At 45.0% G+C, this 15,513-nt stretch overlaps 1 protein-coding gene across 1 annotated transcript; it reads right to left on the bottom strand.

Annotated features, from left to right (window-relative positions):
• Positions 1 to 3,145: 3,145 nt before the first annotated feature.
• LOC104510560 (cytochrome P450 3A9-like) lies at positions 3,146 to 14,555 on the bottom strand. The gene is made up of 13 exons (XM_010152848.1): positions 14,485 to 14,555; positions 11,693 to 11,786; positions 11,213 to 11,265; positions 9,988 to 10,087; positions 9,256 to 9,369; positions 8,889 to 8,977; positions 7,708 to 7,856; positions 6,378 to 6,505; positions 5,641 to 5,725; positions 5,093 to 5,253; positions 4,449 to 4,675; positions 3,464 to 3,626; positions 3,146 to 3,244 (listed from the first exon to the last, which is right to left on the bottom strand). Exons 1-13 carry the CDS (start codon positions 14,553 to 14,555, stop codon positions 3,146 to 3,148), a joined length of 1,533 nt encoding a protein of 510 aa, XP_010151150.1.
• Positions 14,556 to 15,513: the final 958 nt, after the last annotated feature.

Here is a 15,513-nt window from a genome sequence, read left to right as displayed (position 1 = left end):
AGACCATTCTTCTATCTGTCAGGGCTCAGCCTACTATCGAAACACCTAACAACTGACTTGAAGCCCATGAAATATTCCTCTGCTGTAAGCAAGAAAACTGTTTTTCATAAAATCCATTTGATCGTTGCAATCAACTGGAAGTATCACATCATTTAGGCAAGTTACTGTAACATTGATGGTTGCTCTGCTATAGTTAACTGAGAAACAGAAAACAAATCTCCCCACTTATAGCCACCTTTGTCTTTCATCAGGACTGATGCTACAACAGTTCTCCTATCATGGGGTGTACATCTCCTTCCCAGCAAACCTTTCCGTATTAAGGGGAATATATTTCTGCATACTCATATAAGAAGTCTCAGAGTGGTGCTAGAGTTGTAACAGGGTGTGAGTCTGTGGGGCTTGCACAGCGGCTTGACAATAACCTCCCCGAGACATGGTTGTGAAGTCTTTGAGAAAAGCATATTTTGGTTTATTTTAATGCTGATGTAACATGAGTTTTCTTAATTATTTTTTCCTTCTTACTGTGTGGGAGGAGTTAGGGGAGGAAGTGAAACAGAATTTTCCCCAAAATTGCTTTCTACCTTGTACTGTGCTTAGAAGATCTTTCCTCTGACAAAGACCGGGCTATCCTGGGACAGTACAATGTCCCAGGCCTGCCACGGATGTGTTGAAACAGTTAAAGGGATCAGCAAGGTCTAGATAAAGTAAATATGTTTTATCAGTGCAAACATCTGAAAGTTGGGTTAAGCAGTGATATGTCTGGTTTCAAGAGGAAACAGCCAGAGCAGTGAGAACAAGTCTGATGGTCCTGGTACCTGTGCACTCAGGGTCCTGGCCAAGTCACATCCGTTTCGGAGGGATGGCCAGCGAAGCAATGCAGAGTGCTGGGAATGATGGAGGCAGCCCTTATAAGCAAAGCAATTTTATGGACTTAAGACACAGAGGATCTAATTTTCTTCTAGAAGACTCATTACCATGATTTTGTAACGTATTATTTATGGGCTGTTATGATAGTCCTGGCAGGTCATAATTGGCTGAAGCCAGAGAATTAGTCACATTTTTCACATTTGGAAGAATGATCTGTACAGTTACTCTAATGACTTCATTCCTGGAGATGCCACATGCCGGGCAGGGTCTGCCTGTCTTGGGGTATGGCTGGATTAACCCTTTCTGGTTCTGAGCACCACGCAAAGGTGCTTGATTTTGTTCGTGAGAGATCAACATGACTTTTCTTTACCTCAAAGCAGCTGTTTGGCATGTGACTTGCTGCTTTCACAGTGGCTTCCTCTTTCTTTTCCTTTCTTGAGTCTGGAGTTAGTTTTGCTTAGCACTACTTTCCTATGGGGAAAATGTATTTTTTAAAATAGTCTGGCAATGCAGGGGCATTGCACTCCCCATCAGAGCTACTGCAGCATCGTTAGAGCAGGAAGACAGGCTCAGCTCTTCCACTGTTGTTTTTTAACCCCTGGTGAGAGATGAGCAACAGTTTAAACTGAGGAAGGGTCTTATTGGCAGCTCTTCTAACTATGCCTTGCTGTGTACATAGCGAAACCCAAACAATTATTCACAGATGATGAATCAGAAGGGAGCACTATAATTGGTCTATCTGCCTTTTGGGACAGCACAAGCTGCTTTAGAGCAACGTTTACCAGGCTCTAATTCAAGAGTATCTTCCTGAAAAATGGACAGCTTTGATCTGGGGATTTCCAGTAATCAGGAATCCTCTGCACTGTTGGCTGACCAGTCCCAAACCCTTTAATTGTCATTATTAAAGAATAGACATGAATTCTTGAATAAACTTGTATTATATTGGACTGCAGCATTTTGGTTGTTGTCTGCTAAAGAGCAGAGCATGTGGCTACAGGACAAAATTAGACCATGATCTAGAAAATACTATGTTGGAGTGAAAGATGCCAGGAGAAAGTTAAGTGATAACTTGAAATGGTTTGCAGCTCTTCTAAAAAGGTCTCCCATTTCACTAGCATCCTTCTTGGTTTGTAGGTGTCAGGGCCAGCACAATTCACTGGGGTTAACTGACATGTGAAATTCAGATCTGGGAGAACCTCCCCCCCACTTTTTGATATTCCCTCTTTGTATGGCCAGGGATAGCATAAGTCCTTAGGCCAAAGCATCACACTGGTGGCAGGACCAGCCCAGAAAGCTCAAGCTGTGGACTACTCCGGAGCAGTTCAAGAGCAAAGCATCCTGCAGCAGTTTAACATCCTGCCATGGGCAATGTGTAACCCATCCGTGTCCCTGGGAGGCAAGGATCAGCTACAAGCAGTGTCTAGATGGCTTCTCCAGGAGCAATGGCCCTCCTGCAGTGCTGTTCACCACCTCCTACGAGCTGATCCTGCTGCTCTCCGCAATCCACCCTCTGTCTCTCCAGTGCGGAAAAGGGTTGGCCAGTGCTGAACTGAAGGCAACCTCTTAATCAAACTAAGAGGTGGGAGTTATAGTGTTTGTAAAATACTGTACAAATGGGAGGGTTTGATCGCATTAAATGAAGGATCAGATTCATTAAATTAAGTGGAAAGCAACGTACATGGATAATTTCAAGGGCTGAGGCTGAATACGGTTTTTAAATGGGAAGTGATCAGCCGCTATACACAACACAGAGCAGCTCTCGAACATTTTTAATGACAGTATTTGTACACACTTTAGTTTAATTAACACATGGCACAAAAGAGGTTTGGTAACTAGGATGTAGTTTCACACCAGTCGTCTCAATTATAACACATGAAATTTCAGGCATCAATACACCAAGAGCGTCACCCGTCCCTGCCCAGCAAGGTGTGGTGATTTGAATTCCCATCACATCTTGTTTCTCTTGGATGCAACAGTAATTCCTTCTCTCCACATGGAGAAGTCACCTTCGAAGTAAGAGGATGATCAGCTTCTCATTTGGATTTATTTTTTGTTTTCTGCAATCAGAATTAAGGGAGCTGTGTATTGTCACTGCCCAGTGATCCACAATAAGTTTCTGACAGCTATGTTTATTAGTAAGTATGTAGTAATTGCTTCCAGAATTAACTAGAGCTGCTCTCCTGTGTCTGTACATGTAGGAGAGGTCTCCTGCGACGCGTGATCCCTTTGTTAGCCCGGCACTCGTTAGATGGAGTATTGCTGCAGAGGTGGCTGGGTTCTATGCCTCTGCGGGTGCAGTGTTGGTCCGGGGGACCAACTTCAGAATAATCGGTTTCTCTGGTCTTAAGAGTCCCTGTGAAGACAGCTTGAGAGGGATCTGCAACAATAAGAGGAAAAACACACTTGGAGATAGACAAATTAAATAAGTAGAGATTAAAGGAAAGAAACTTGGCCGCAGCTGGGACAGAACTTGGTCTGTAGTGCCTGAAGGTGCACGTCCCCTGACAGTGCAAAGCATCTGGTGTCAGCACCCGTGGCGAGAAACCAGGCACCCAGCTCTTCGCCTGCGAGCTTCCGAATGTAATGTGCTCCTCACCTGAGTTTCTTTGCAGGTCTGGAAGGTGAAATGTTGCAATAGGATGGTGATGGCAACTTTCAGAGTCAGGAGAGCAAACCGCATCCCAATGCAGTTCCTGGGACCAGCTCCAAAGGGCAAGTATGTGTATGGGTCTATGGATTCTTTGTTTTCCTTACTGAACCTGGATAATGACATGGTTGGGGAAAAGAAATGAAGGCAGCAAAAAACCAAAAAGCTACATATCTTTATTACTCATCCAGAGATTTCTTGGTGCCCTACAGACTTGCTTGGCTTTTTCACTAACCTATCCCAGTGTATCCCAGCAATCGAGTGCAGTGTCACAGCCCTTGTCCAGGACAGGGTGGGATCCCGCTTGAATTTGCTTTTAATTCTGTCCATCCACACTACTAGAAGTTGGAAAGAAGGTGAAAATCTAACCAACATGCCCTCCCAAAGTGCTTGATATTTCTTGTCTGTTGTATTTAGTGAGAGTGAGAGAGACCAGGAGTCGTTTTGGATAGGAGCAGCCTATAGCTTCAGTGTTCTTGGTAATGAGAGGTAGATACCAATTAAAAACTATCAACTGGAGAAAGTTATCGCTTCCTTGAAAACAAGGAGGGAATCAGCTCTCTTGTATTTTTGCTGGCAAAGCCTGGGTGAAGGAAAAGGGTTCAGCAATGAAGGTTATACAGAAGGATGGCTAGCAGTTAGAAAAACTCACCAACTACCCCCTCTGTCAGCAAGCCTAAAAACTGTGTACAAGATGTTGTGAGGTATCAGTGTTACTCTCCCAGCAAGATTACGTTGTTTGAAAGCCTGCTTTAAGTGCAAAGCTCATTTTTGTCTTAAAATGACATTCCCATGAGCCTGCAATTTCTCATTGGTATTGTTTGTAAAAAGATAGGAAGAACACCATTAGGAAGCTAATCAGAGATTAATACTTAATTACTGCGTGAGGAAAAAGCAGCGTGATATTTCCTCCCTTTCATTATGCTTTTTGTACCTTTCTGGTCTGAACTCTTCTGGGTTTGTCCAGTACTCAGGGTCGCGGTGCAGGATATAGGGTGGGATCATGACAACAGTTCCTTTGGGAATGGTCACTCCATTTATTTCTACATCTTTCTTGCAGGTTCTCTCAAGCCGTCCTCCAAGGGGATAGAGCCGAAGGGTTTCACTCACTGTCATGTCAAGATATTCCAACTGCATCATCACTTCGTATGTGAGAGGAGCCTGTAGTACAACAGGAGAAGAGTGGCCAGGTATGTTGGCATGAGGATGGGATTGTCCTAAAAATGACAGCTGAGACCAGTGTCCCCAGTCCCTAGTATGATTCAGACTCCCTGGAGAACAAAATGCAAGGTATAAATTGCATAATTGGTTTCATTTTCCATCCCTGAGTGATGGAAATGCCTGGAAATCCACATCTACTCGCACATGGGTGCGGAGTATGGCAAAGGGGTTTGTGCTATGGGGTGGTCTGGAAGGCTTTGGCTGGCAAAAGAAAATTGCTACAGGGCTGAGTTGTCTGAGTGTGTGTCTTGGAGCTCATGGAGAATCCCAGGAGAAGGGTGTTTAGGAGCTAAAGATTTCTCATTGTCTTGTCTGGACAAGTCAGAGGGTCTTTGCCATCATTCAATGTCCCCTTACCTTGTTGGGTAAGATGGTGTCGATTTCCTCCAGCAGTTTTTGCTGCACGTCGGGATGCAAGGCCAGTTCATACGCCAGGTAACCAAGCGTGTTGCTGGTGGGCTCGTACCCAGCAAATATAAAGATCAGTGCTTGCGACAGAACCTCTGTGTCGGACAGGGCTGTGAAGACAGGGTGTGGGGAGATGAGCAAAACTGGTGTTGGCTGACGGTCTCAGCAAGGAACAGGGAGCAACAGGTGGGCTTGAGGCAGGTTTGAGGTGGGTTTTGGGTAACACATTTATAGCTACTGTGCTATCTGTCTGGAAAAAGTAATTTGATAGAGGAGCCAGATGATTTTCTGGGTATAAATGATTGGCATGGCATTCCTAGTCCAGGGCAAAGGACCTGGGGAATTCCCTTTATCCTGGTGCTGGCAGCAAGAAGCAGAGATTTCTCCCTGGAGATGGATAGTGGAGACGGTGGTGACCCACTGAGCCTTCCTCTGGAAAGCAGATCGCCTCGCTCCCACAGCCCCTGTTCCCATGATGTGCATTTGGATATTGTTACCTTTATGAGAGTGATTCACATCGTTGCTGCCAGGACTGGCTGAGTTCTGGGATTCGATCATCAGCTGCAGAAAATCTACTCTGCCCTGAGAAGAAAAACAGGAGAGTTTCTTTGGTGACAGGTCCCATGGAGGGCTCAGATAATCAGGTTTCACAGCCTAACTTTCAAACCAAAAGCATCCCCAAAATGCACGTGACTTCCTTAGTGAAAACCATAACATTTGCTTTTTATTTTGGAAACCTACCTGTCTTATTTGTGGAGCCATTGGGTGGGAAAGCAGTGTCTTGAATGAGTTTTAGGCAAGGGATCCAAACTCTAAAAAGGAGACTTCTGCTGGGAAGCAGCTTCACTTTTCAAAAAGTGAGAGGGGAAGGTGCAACCCTGCAAGGTGGTATCGCTGCTCTCGTGGTGCTTCCTCTGCTCTCTCTCATCCTCTGCCTAATCTTCAGGGAGTGTCTTACTATGACTTATTATAAGTTTTGCAAACCCAAGTTTAGCCCAATTGTCCCAAGCCTTTATCTGGATTTAGCTTCAGATCATGGATGTACACTTGTTTCTCTGCCAGGACTGGTCAGGAGAGGATTTTCGGAGAGTATTAAAATCAGGTGTTTACACTTAAGTAGACTGAGGGTGTTCTAGAGTTACTGTACTTTGCTTTCAACCTTGACAGCACCCTAACTATATTTCACTTAAGTTTATTTTCTGCCACAATTGACAGTAAATTCATGCTTGCTTACCTTGTGAGTTTCCTTTTCACGGTCTTGCTTAATTTTGGAGATGGATCTCATGAAGAAATCTACAGCATCACTGGGGAAGAAGCTCACATTCATCTTGGCCAAAAGAGGAATAACGAATGGGCACACAACTGAAAAAAAAAGAAAATTCAGAATAAAAGTGCACCCTGTAATCAAACTCCACCTGATATAAGATCGCTGTGGATGTTCCTGAGGAAGTAATAATGCTACTGATAAAATTTCTTTTCTCAATTTCTTTACCTGGGAAAAGTCTGGACTTTTGCCTTTTTTTCCCTTTCTCGTTCCCTTGAGATGGTTTGTCTTCATGCAACTCTCTCCCTAGTTTTTGTTGGATCATAGAATCACAGACTGGTTTGGGTTGGAAGGGATCTTAAGGACCATCTAGTTCCAACCCCCCTGCCATGGGCAGGGAAACCTTCTACAGACTCCTTCAGGTACTGGAAGGTTCTATAAGGTCTCCCCAGAGCCTTCTCTTCTCCAGGCTGAACACGCCCAACTCTCTCAGCCTTTCATCACAGGAGACATGCTCCAGCCCTCTGATGGGCACAGCTGAGCTGGGTATAATCTCTGCTTTGAGCAATGATCAAAGATTATGCCATCTTCTTTTTCTGAGGCACTGTTTTGCAAGGACAAGTTACTTCTCTACACTGTAGAGCACTAAACAGGGTTGTGGCTCACAAGAAAAACAGTGCAAATTCTGAATTCTCTTTTCAGGCTGAACTATGCACTGCCATGTGTTGCTCATAAACACTTTTGAAGTCCTCTTCAGAGCATTTACTTTATCCCAGAGGCTGGATCTTGAGCTTATGTGTAGATTCATAACATCCACAGCACCAGAACCCCCTCTATGCACAGATCACAACTTCCCCCATGTTTTAGCGAGGTATCTAATCTGATTTAAGGTGGTAAGTGATTTAAGATCCATCAACACCACTGCTAAGCTATTGCACTGCTAGGAAGTTGCATCTAATTACCATCCCCACTCAGCACTCTCTTCTAGAAAATTCATTTCAGATAGCACCACTCTCTGCAAGCCTCACAGCTGAACTTGCTTTTCAACCCTCAGATCATTTTCCAGCACTTATTGGGATATGTTTCTTCCATTGTGGGTGCCAAGGGTAGAGGAAGCTTTTTCATCCACTTCCTTCCCAGAGTTTTATCACGAGGCCAATGATGAGACAAGATGTCAGTGAAGGTATCTAAGCAATAGTTGATTGGTTAATATTTAGGATGCAGTAGTTTGATATGCTTGCTGAAGTCACACTTCAGTAGTACTGACACCTGAATGCAGTTTTCAACAACAGTTACTTACATATCAGGATGAAGAGTGGGTCAAAAAAGTCAAATTTGACCAGTTTCTGCATCTCTCTGACAAAGGGGTCTTTGGGGTTGTTCATGGAGTCAATGTTGACACCGAATGAAGTGCTGGTGACAACGTCCATGCTGTAGCTTCCAAAGATGCTGGGGAAAGATGGAAAAGATAGACTGTGATTAAATATTTGGACCAAGTGAATGTATTTGTTTCCTAATGCCTATGTGACATTAAATATAAAGTCTCATAAGACCTCCTGCCCTGGCTTTGAAAAGGAAATTGGATATATGGTAACTGAAAAGCACTTCTAGTGAAAGGGATATAATTTTTTAGAGAGCTTTGGTCTCAAGTCTGTGTGGGTTTTGAAATCTGGCAGCTTTTCTCAGGATTTTAGAACAGCATGTAGCTACATGAATGGGTTAGTGCAAGGATGGCATGTGGCTTTTGAGCATTTCCCCCTTCTTGGGGAGGGATGGCAACACACCTTGCTTCGAACAAGCCATGAAAATGGTCTTGTTCAACCCAGCACAGCCCTACTGTATTACAAACTGTCCAAGCCGTCTCTTTATGGGTTTTGGGTTTTTTTTTTTTGGTAGAGGAGAGCTTTGCTGGTGTGTGACTACTGGTGTGCAGCTGCCCCTTCAGCTGTGCTTTGAAATTGGGAGTCAAATACACAGATTTTGTTCCAGAGCCCATATGGAGGGCAGAGATGAGGCTGATACCTGGGGCCACATCACAGCCTCCCTTCACACTCCCCCCAGCGATAGATGAGCACACACAGTGCTCTGTGTGGGGAAAAGGGGCCAGCAGCCCCAGTGTCCTGCAATATATGAAGCTGAGGCACAAAGATCCTGAGTATATGCAAAGAAAACTGGATTTTCCTGGTGGTTTTTACAGTTATCTTGTATCTGTGGATTCATGAAGCTGTTCTGGAGCATTGTTCTGCCCATGGAATTCTCTTCAGAAGGTTTCTCTCTGGGTCTCTGCCTCTAGGAGGTTTCACTAATGTCCCAACTTAAATTTTCCCTTTCACATTTCCAGCCAGGCTTTCCACTAGTCCCATTCCTCATTTCAGACGTCTGGTTTACCCAGCGAGTGATCTGCAATGCCCATAACAAATGAACCACGGCACTTGTTAGCAGGGTTTGCTGCTTAGCCTGCTGCTCCCAACAGCTACTTACTCCTTTACAGATATAGCGTTGTCCTTTTCTACTCGCTTTTGAACGTTTTTCACCAAAACTTCCCCATAGTGCTTCATTATAGGGAACATCTGTAACAAACCAGAGATGGTCAGTTAAGTATAGTACATTTCACTACTTTAAGATAGGCTTACAAAGGCTACAGGGAATTTCATGAATATTTACAAATAAGATCTTTCTACTAAGGTTTTATTTTAAGCCCTTTTGGTATTAAATTAGGCATAAATTACACAGATCAGCTTGTTGCCAGGCTATGACTAAAGAAATCAGACCCCTGTGACCATCTCAGCCTGAAAACAGTATCTACTGACTCTCTGATTTAGTTTGTACCTGCTCCTCTGTGTTTTACCTCCTTTAGTTTCCCAGTGGTGAAGGTTGGCGAGAGCACAGTACGAATCCTTTTCCACTGTTCATCTTCAGCTAATGAGATGGCGTCGGTCAGTGCCCCTGCTAGATCTACATGCTAGAGGGGGGGAAAGGCAAGGTGTTAACCCCAGAAAAGATAGTGGCTTTCTTGCAAGGATGGGGATGTAGCATGCAAGTCCCTGCCCAGGCTGTTTCAGGGGCATATTACTACTGGCAGCAGGCTAAGGCCTTACAAACAAAACAGCCTCTCTCAAGGCACACACACATAAACAATCCCTTTTCCTGCAGTAAACCAGCTGTGGGATGCCACTTCCATACCCAGAACAAGTGAGCCAACAAGCCCAGCACCTGTATGTATGTTACCTATCCATGCCACCCAGAGCCTGCATCCCACCTTGGTGGCACCTGTGCTAGCTGGACCCTTACAGACTCCTGTGTGGTCACACACACTCAAATTCATCCATATAGATATATACACATAGGTGTGAGAGCAGAATTTGTCTGATGTGCAGGCAAAGAGCTTCCTCTGCCAGCCTGGGTATGCAGTCCCCAGGCTGTAAGGCAGGGGAACAGTGACATACAGTGGCCACTTACAGCAATCCCTACAGTGCAGTCATGTCCCCTATGGAAACCCTGCTATATGCTTGGCATGCCTGTCTCCTCCTGCATTTTGTTTTCTGGACTCGGTGGTACATCATGATGCTTCTGCTCTTACCCTCCGGTTGGTAAAGGTGGAGTAACACTCTTTAACCAGTACAGATTTAATGATCTGGGGGTCCATGATACCCAGCACAGGTTGCCTGCCGTCGTAAATCCTGGTGGGAGGAGAAGAGGAGACAGATAAACAACCCCAGGTAGTCGAAGTGCAAAGCTTTGCTGATGCCCGTGAAACAAGGTGTGTTAAACACGCTCCTCCATCACCAGCCTTGCTGTTCTGCAGATGTCTAAGTGCAGAAAGTAGAGATGGAAGAGGACTCCCAGGCATCCTCCCATTTGGTTTGGTGAATGATAAAGGGGGCTAAACACCTTCCAAATTCACTAGGAAATGAGCAGGGCTCGGTCCCTCAAAGGACCAGATACTAAATGAAGCAAGTGTCTTCACTTTCTCCCCTGACTCTCTGTGTTTTTCCAGGCACTTAAACACATTACAGTATTAGAAGGAAACTTGTTCGACCCCTTTCAGGCTCTTGAATTGGGTGTCTGGAGAACTAGGGCTGACAGCACTGAAATATCCTTGGAGATGAAACTCAATCCTTGTTTTTGTCTTTTTAAGCTGCTAGTTCTGAATGCTTTCCTGGAACAGATGTAGATTAAGAGGATTTATGTACTTTCCTCATTTATGTAAAGATACCATTTCCAGACTCCATTTTTTAAAGTTGCTGTAGGGACCAGTGAATGCATTATAGAGGATATGCAGGTTTTTAGCTAAGTTATAAGAGCAGCAATAAAAGCTGTAAGAGAAGTCCAGAGCAGAGCAACACTAGCTGCACTAGCTCCTACCGCAGTAGGTAAAGGATCGGTAGCATGAGGAAGTTGGCAGACTTTGGATCTGCTTCTCTACTTAATACTGGGAGTCACTCACATTCTTCTGCTTTCGTAAACCAGAGGAACCTGCCCTCTGGGTTTCAGATTCTCCTTAAGTAAATAGTAGTTTTGCTCCTGATCTTTGTTATAAGCATGTGAAGACCTTTTGTTCCCAGCTTTAAAACAGCTTTCATGGTATAGGTCAAAGCAATTTCCATGCAGTGTGACAGCAGCACGGCCCTGCAATCATCAGGCGTTAATGTAAGCCACCACGAGCACCTTACTGGGGCTGTACTCCTCGTGTTGGGACCATCAAGCCCACAGGTAGAGAAAATGGAGGTTTCCTAATGATTTTTTTTTCTCCCTTTTGTATGGATTCTGGTTCTACCTTAAGGAGGTCAGTGGTTCATACTCACCCCCAGACTCTCCCATATTTCTGGAAACATTCATTGTCAAACTCCAAGAAACCCTGTGGAAAGCAATTTAAAAATGAACTCAGAGAGGATGGAGCAGAGGGGATGATGTTGGAGATGGTGGGTCGGGAGGGTTATCTGTAAACTGACGTTCAGAGCTGCCTTCTGATTCCTCCTCTCCCAAACCATCATGAAGGACAGCATAAATGTCTATCGTGATTGTGAACGAGCTGTTAGCCAGGACCCTGGCAAAGGGCAGCTGTAAATCAGCCACCCAGGAGTGCTCTTCTGGAGATGCTGTAAAAGCAGGGCTCTGTGGTCTGTGTTACCAAGCCCTTATCCTGCGCTGGCCTTTGCTCAACCTGCGCATTAGAGCGGAGCTTGGCATTTGGAGATAACTTATCATCGCTGTGTATCTGTTTAGCTACAGCTTTATGAGCAAAGGCAGATATTTCTGGAGCTCGGAAAGCTTCAATCACTTACTTTGCGATATTCCAGGCACGTCCCAAAGAAAGGCAGAGGTCTTGGCCCAGGAATACCCAACTTCTTGAACAAACCAAATGGCCAGATCCCGTACCTGCGGGACAGAAAAGACAACACAGTGCTACATCACCGTGGCACTGGGGCTGCAAGCTCTCCTAAACTTGGAGACTGCAGCCCTTTGGCTCTAAGTAGTAGAGAAGGTTGGTCTGGGAGCCTGAAAAAAGTGGTCCAGAAGAAAATTGCCCTGTAAAAACTACTTAATAAACATGGTAAGGCTCACTGCTGCCACACAGAGCTTCAGAGAGATCACTTTGATGTAAAACCAGCCGTCTCCTAAAGGCATAGGTGCTCCAGTGGGTACAGGACCTTAAAGCCTTTAGCAAAAGTCAAAAGAGGAGCTCATTGCCAACCAAGGGAGAGGCAGAAAAAGAGAGCTGGAAGAAGGAATACCAAGCTTACATATTTTTATTGAAAAGAAATCAAAGCCGTGCCAGAAGTGATGTCCCAAGCAGGGTTTTTGTCAAGCTGCACTTTAATTTCATTTATTGTTCTCCCTCCCCTTAGCCCGGCGCTAACTCAGTGGTGCATCAGGAAATCTTGTCTTGATGGTTTTCTCTTTAGATTTTATTGACAGCTTTGCACATTTCTTTCCTCTGAAGCACCCTTTTTGGCGGCTGTAAAGTTATTACTTCTACCTCGGGGCCTTCTGTTTCTCAATAAGGTCTGGGCTGCAGCCCTTTGAAGCTTGTCTTTGGCTGTGTTGAAAGAGCTCCTCAAAATATTTGGTTTCAGTTAGTAACTGCAGCTTTTTTTATTGCAGAAGGGATGTAAAACTGCAAAGGTTTGGCAGAGGAATGTTACAGAGATTCTCTTCGGGCTGCATGACAGCGGCCTCTCAGCCAGCATCTTCTGGATGCTTTCCTGAAAAGCTGAAGTTTAGGCTGAGATATGGGGGGGGTTCCATTGCAATTAGTAATACTCTTCTAAATCTGGGGAACCCCAAATGAGGTCAACCTGTGCTGGGAGGAATCTACCAGATCATGAAAGTGGACCTCATTAATGGTCTGAACCATGAGCAAAAAGCAGGGAAACTGGGGTGTTTGCAAGTGCAGAAAGGTTTCACAGAACTCTCATTGTCAACGTTTAACCTTTTCTCTCAAAGGTTAATTTGGTACCAGGTATAGAATGTTTGCAGATTCTTACGTGTCGTGTTTATGGGCAGCTGGGGTTGCAGGAGGACCAGGAAATGCCAGGCTGGGCTGGTTACAAAGCCCAGAAACACTATAGGAACATAGGCTAGGCTTAATCCACTTGAAACACGGCCAGGAAAACACGGTCTAATGCTCTTACGACTAAAACGTGACACGGTTTATGCAGGCTGAGAAGGACCATTCAGTGTAAAGCCAGAGAATAATCATTGCTTCTCACCATGGATGTGAACCAGAAATGCCTGGTACTCCCTCATGTGTGAACTGGAGCAGCATTGCCCCAGATGGACGAGAAGCATCTTAACAACCTCCCTGTGTTAACGGGCAGTGGAACTTCTATTTTAGCTCAGAAATCAGAGCACAAAGTTCTGGGCTTCATTCCTTTTGCCACAACAAAATTGCAAGTGGTTGCAGAAGGTGGGAGTGTGGGAACCAGCAACCTTAGATGGCCACAGAAATTTGAAATATGAGGTTTAGATCAATAATGGGGATTTTGGGGGGGGGTGTGGTGGTGGTGGTGGTGAAGAGTCTGCCCCAAACAGGTTTTTGAGTGATCCAAATCACAGGAAAGGGTTCAAAAAAAAAAAAGAGAGGTGGAGGGGGGGAGCTAAAAGTTTTAGAGCTTACTGAACTGCCATGGTTGGAGCCTTGCCAGGGCAGACAAATGGATTGTGCCTGTGTGCACCACATTAATCATTAAGGTTTATGGCTAGTAACATGCTGTCTCTGCCTAAGGGCTTGAACAATACAGAGTTTGCCAGTCCAGCCTTGTTGGCAGGGGCTGCCAGCAGAGATGCTGCATGTCCCAGAAGAAGGGGGTTTTCAGCCAGCCCTGCTACACTGCAGTGCTGATCAGCATCAGCAAAGTGCGCAAAAGCATTTTCTCACTAGCACAGCTCCTGTGAAGCAGCGGGGTGCACTTCTGTCTGATGGAGTTTGTCTGAAAAGCCAAGAGCAGAGAGCTGACCTTGCTCTGGGCTTCATTTCTTCCCCCAGCAAAGGTGGGCTGTGGCAGTGGGCATGGGTTGCTGTCCCTGCAGGCATGTGGGAAATCTGATTTCCACAATGTATCCCTCCTGATCCAAGTGCCTGTGCATGGAGAATCTTACCTGGGCACTACAGCAGGAGTCAGGAGGGGTAAGAACTGATCCTATGAATGCTCTTTCTGCTGCTCTCCACCTTTGCAGGTCATGCAGTTGGGTCACTTGCTGCCTGCTCCCCTCCATAGGGCATCCTCAGCCAGGGAGGCATAGCATTCTTTAGATGTAGTTCTGAGGAAAACAACCTAACAGATCACGATCCTTGCTGATGGCAGCACCCTGCTGGCAAAGAATGCCTGGCACCTTTATTATTTGATTATTGCTTTGATGCTTAGCAGCCAGATCTTAACGGTACACGGGAATATTCCAAACCTTGGAGGAAGATCACGTGTCTGTACAGTCCTTAGATTTTTCTGCTGCTTCCCAAAGCCTCATTAGAGGCTGGAAATCACACCTACCTGTTTGCTCTTTTGCATGAAAACAAACAACAGCAAGAATAGGAAAGTGGCGTGAGCAAAGAAGCAGTAAAGAATATTTTACTCACGCTACCACGAGGGCTACAAAAATGAGCAAAAGGGCCCAGGTCTCCGTAGAGAAGGAGGGAAGAAGGTTCATCTTGGTTCTTCTCTGGTTGGCTTTGAGTTCTGTCTTGATGTGTTTGTTCTAGGTCTGCCTGAAATAGGAACATTTCCCAGTGCGCAATCTTTTGCGTCCAATCGTATGATTTAGGGGCTGTCCTTCTGCTGTGAAGGAGGAGGAGTGGAAGGCAAAGGTAGCAAAGTATGCTAATCTGAAAAACATGATTCACGCGATAGATAAATGCCTGACTGAACTGTCTAAGGGTCAGATTATTTAATACAAACATTGCCAGGCTTTTCAGTTTCTCTGTAATAGTAAGTGATAACTGACTTCTTACTGGGTAATGCTCCTGGGCTCCTACACCAAAATAAGTAAAACGTAGTTGAAAAGAAAAGGTAAATCCCAAAGCAGGTGTCAGCATTGGTTTAGAAGTGAAAAGGTTATTTGTATATTTTATGACAAGATCTTTTCTGGCAGCTGAATTAACTTTGGCAGAATTTAAGATTTTGTTTAAAATATCTTTTTTTCTGTATGTGTTGTGGAGCAGGCACTGCCTGCTTCTGGCTGTGGTGGGTCAGAAGCAGCTTCTAACAGAGGCAGGAATTTGCCCTCTATAAAGACTTTAGAAGTCCACCTTGTTTGCTGGCTTGTGGCCAGGAGTTTTGTCAGAGAAATACTGTCATTCCACGACTGCAAGCAGTTAAAAGTACCACCACTTCCAAAACACCAGCTCATAAATAAAACCGGCACCTGTCTTTCCACATCAGTTGGCAAAAAGACACAAGCCAAGGGAAAACGCAAATGTTGTAGTGGTTCTCCCGCAAGGATGGTGCAGAAAAGAGACAGTATCCTAGTGCAAAGAGAAGATTATGATGGTGGAGGAAAATGGGCTATTTGGATGGTGTGTGTTAGTGGCCATCATGTTAGGGCAGGAGGCTATATGGCTTGCACAGAGGTGTACTACAGCATCTTTAGGGCTTCACTCAAAACTTTC

The sequence above is a fragment of the Eurypyga helias genome, unplaced genomic scaffold (genome assembly GCF_000690775.1).
Source record: "Eurypyga helias isolate BGI_N326 unplaced genomic scaffold, ASM69077v1 scaffold35235, whole genome shotgun sequence".
Taxonomy (NCBI): domain Eukaryota; kingdom Metazoa; phylum Chordata; class Aves; order Eurypygiformes; family Eurypygidae; genus Eurypyga; species Eurypyga helias.
The sequence above is the reverse complement of the archived record's forward strand: the minus strand, read 5'-3'. Positions and strand labels throughout refer to the sequence as shown.

Coding starts and splice junctions, on each gene's coding strand:
- LOC104510560 (XM_010152848.1), bottom strand. CDS start 14,555: ATGAACCTTCTTCCCTCCTTCTCTACGGAGACCTGGGCCCTTTTGCTC. Junction 11,787..14,484: donor TTTGTAGCCCTCGTGGTAGC/GTGAGTAAAATA, acceptor TCTGTCCCGCAG/GTACGGGATCTGGCCATTTG. Junction 4,676..5,092: donor ACACCATCTTACCCAACAAG/GTAAGGGGACAT, acceptor GTTGTACTACAG/GCTCCTCTCACATACGAAGT.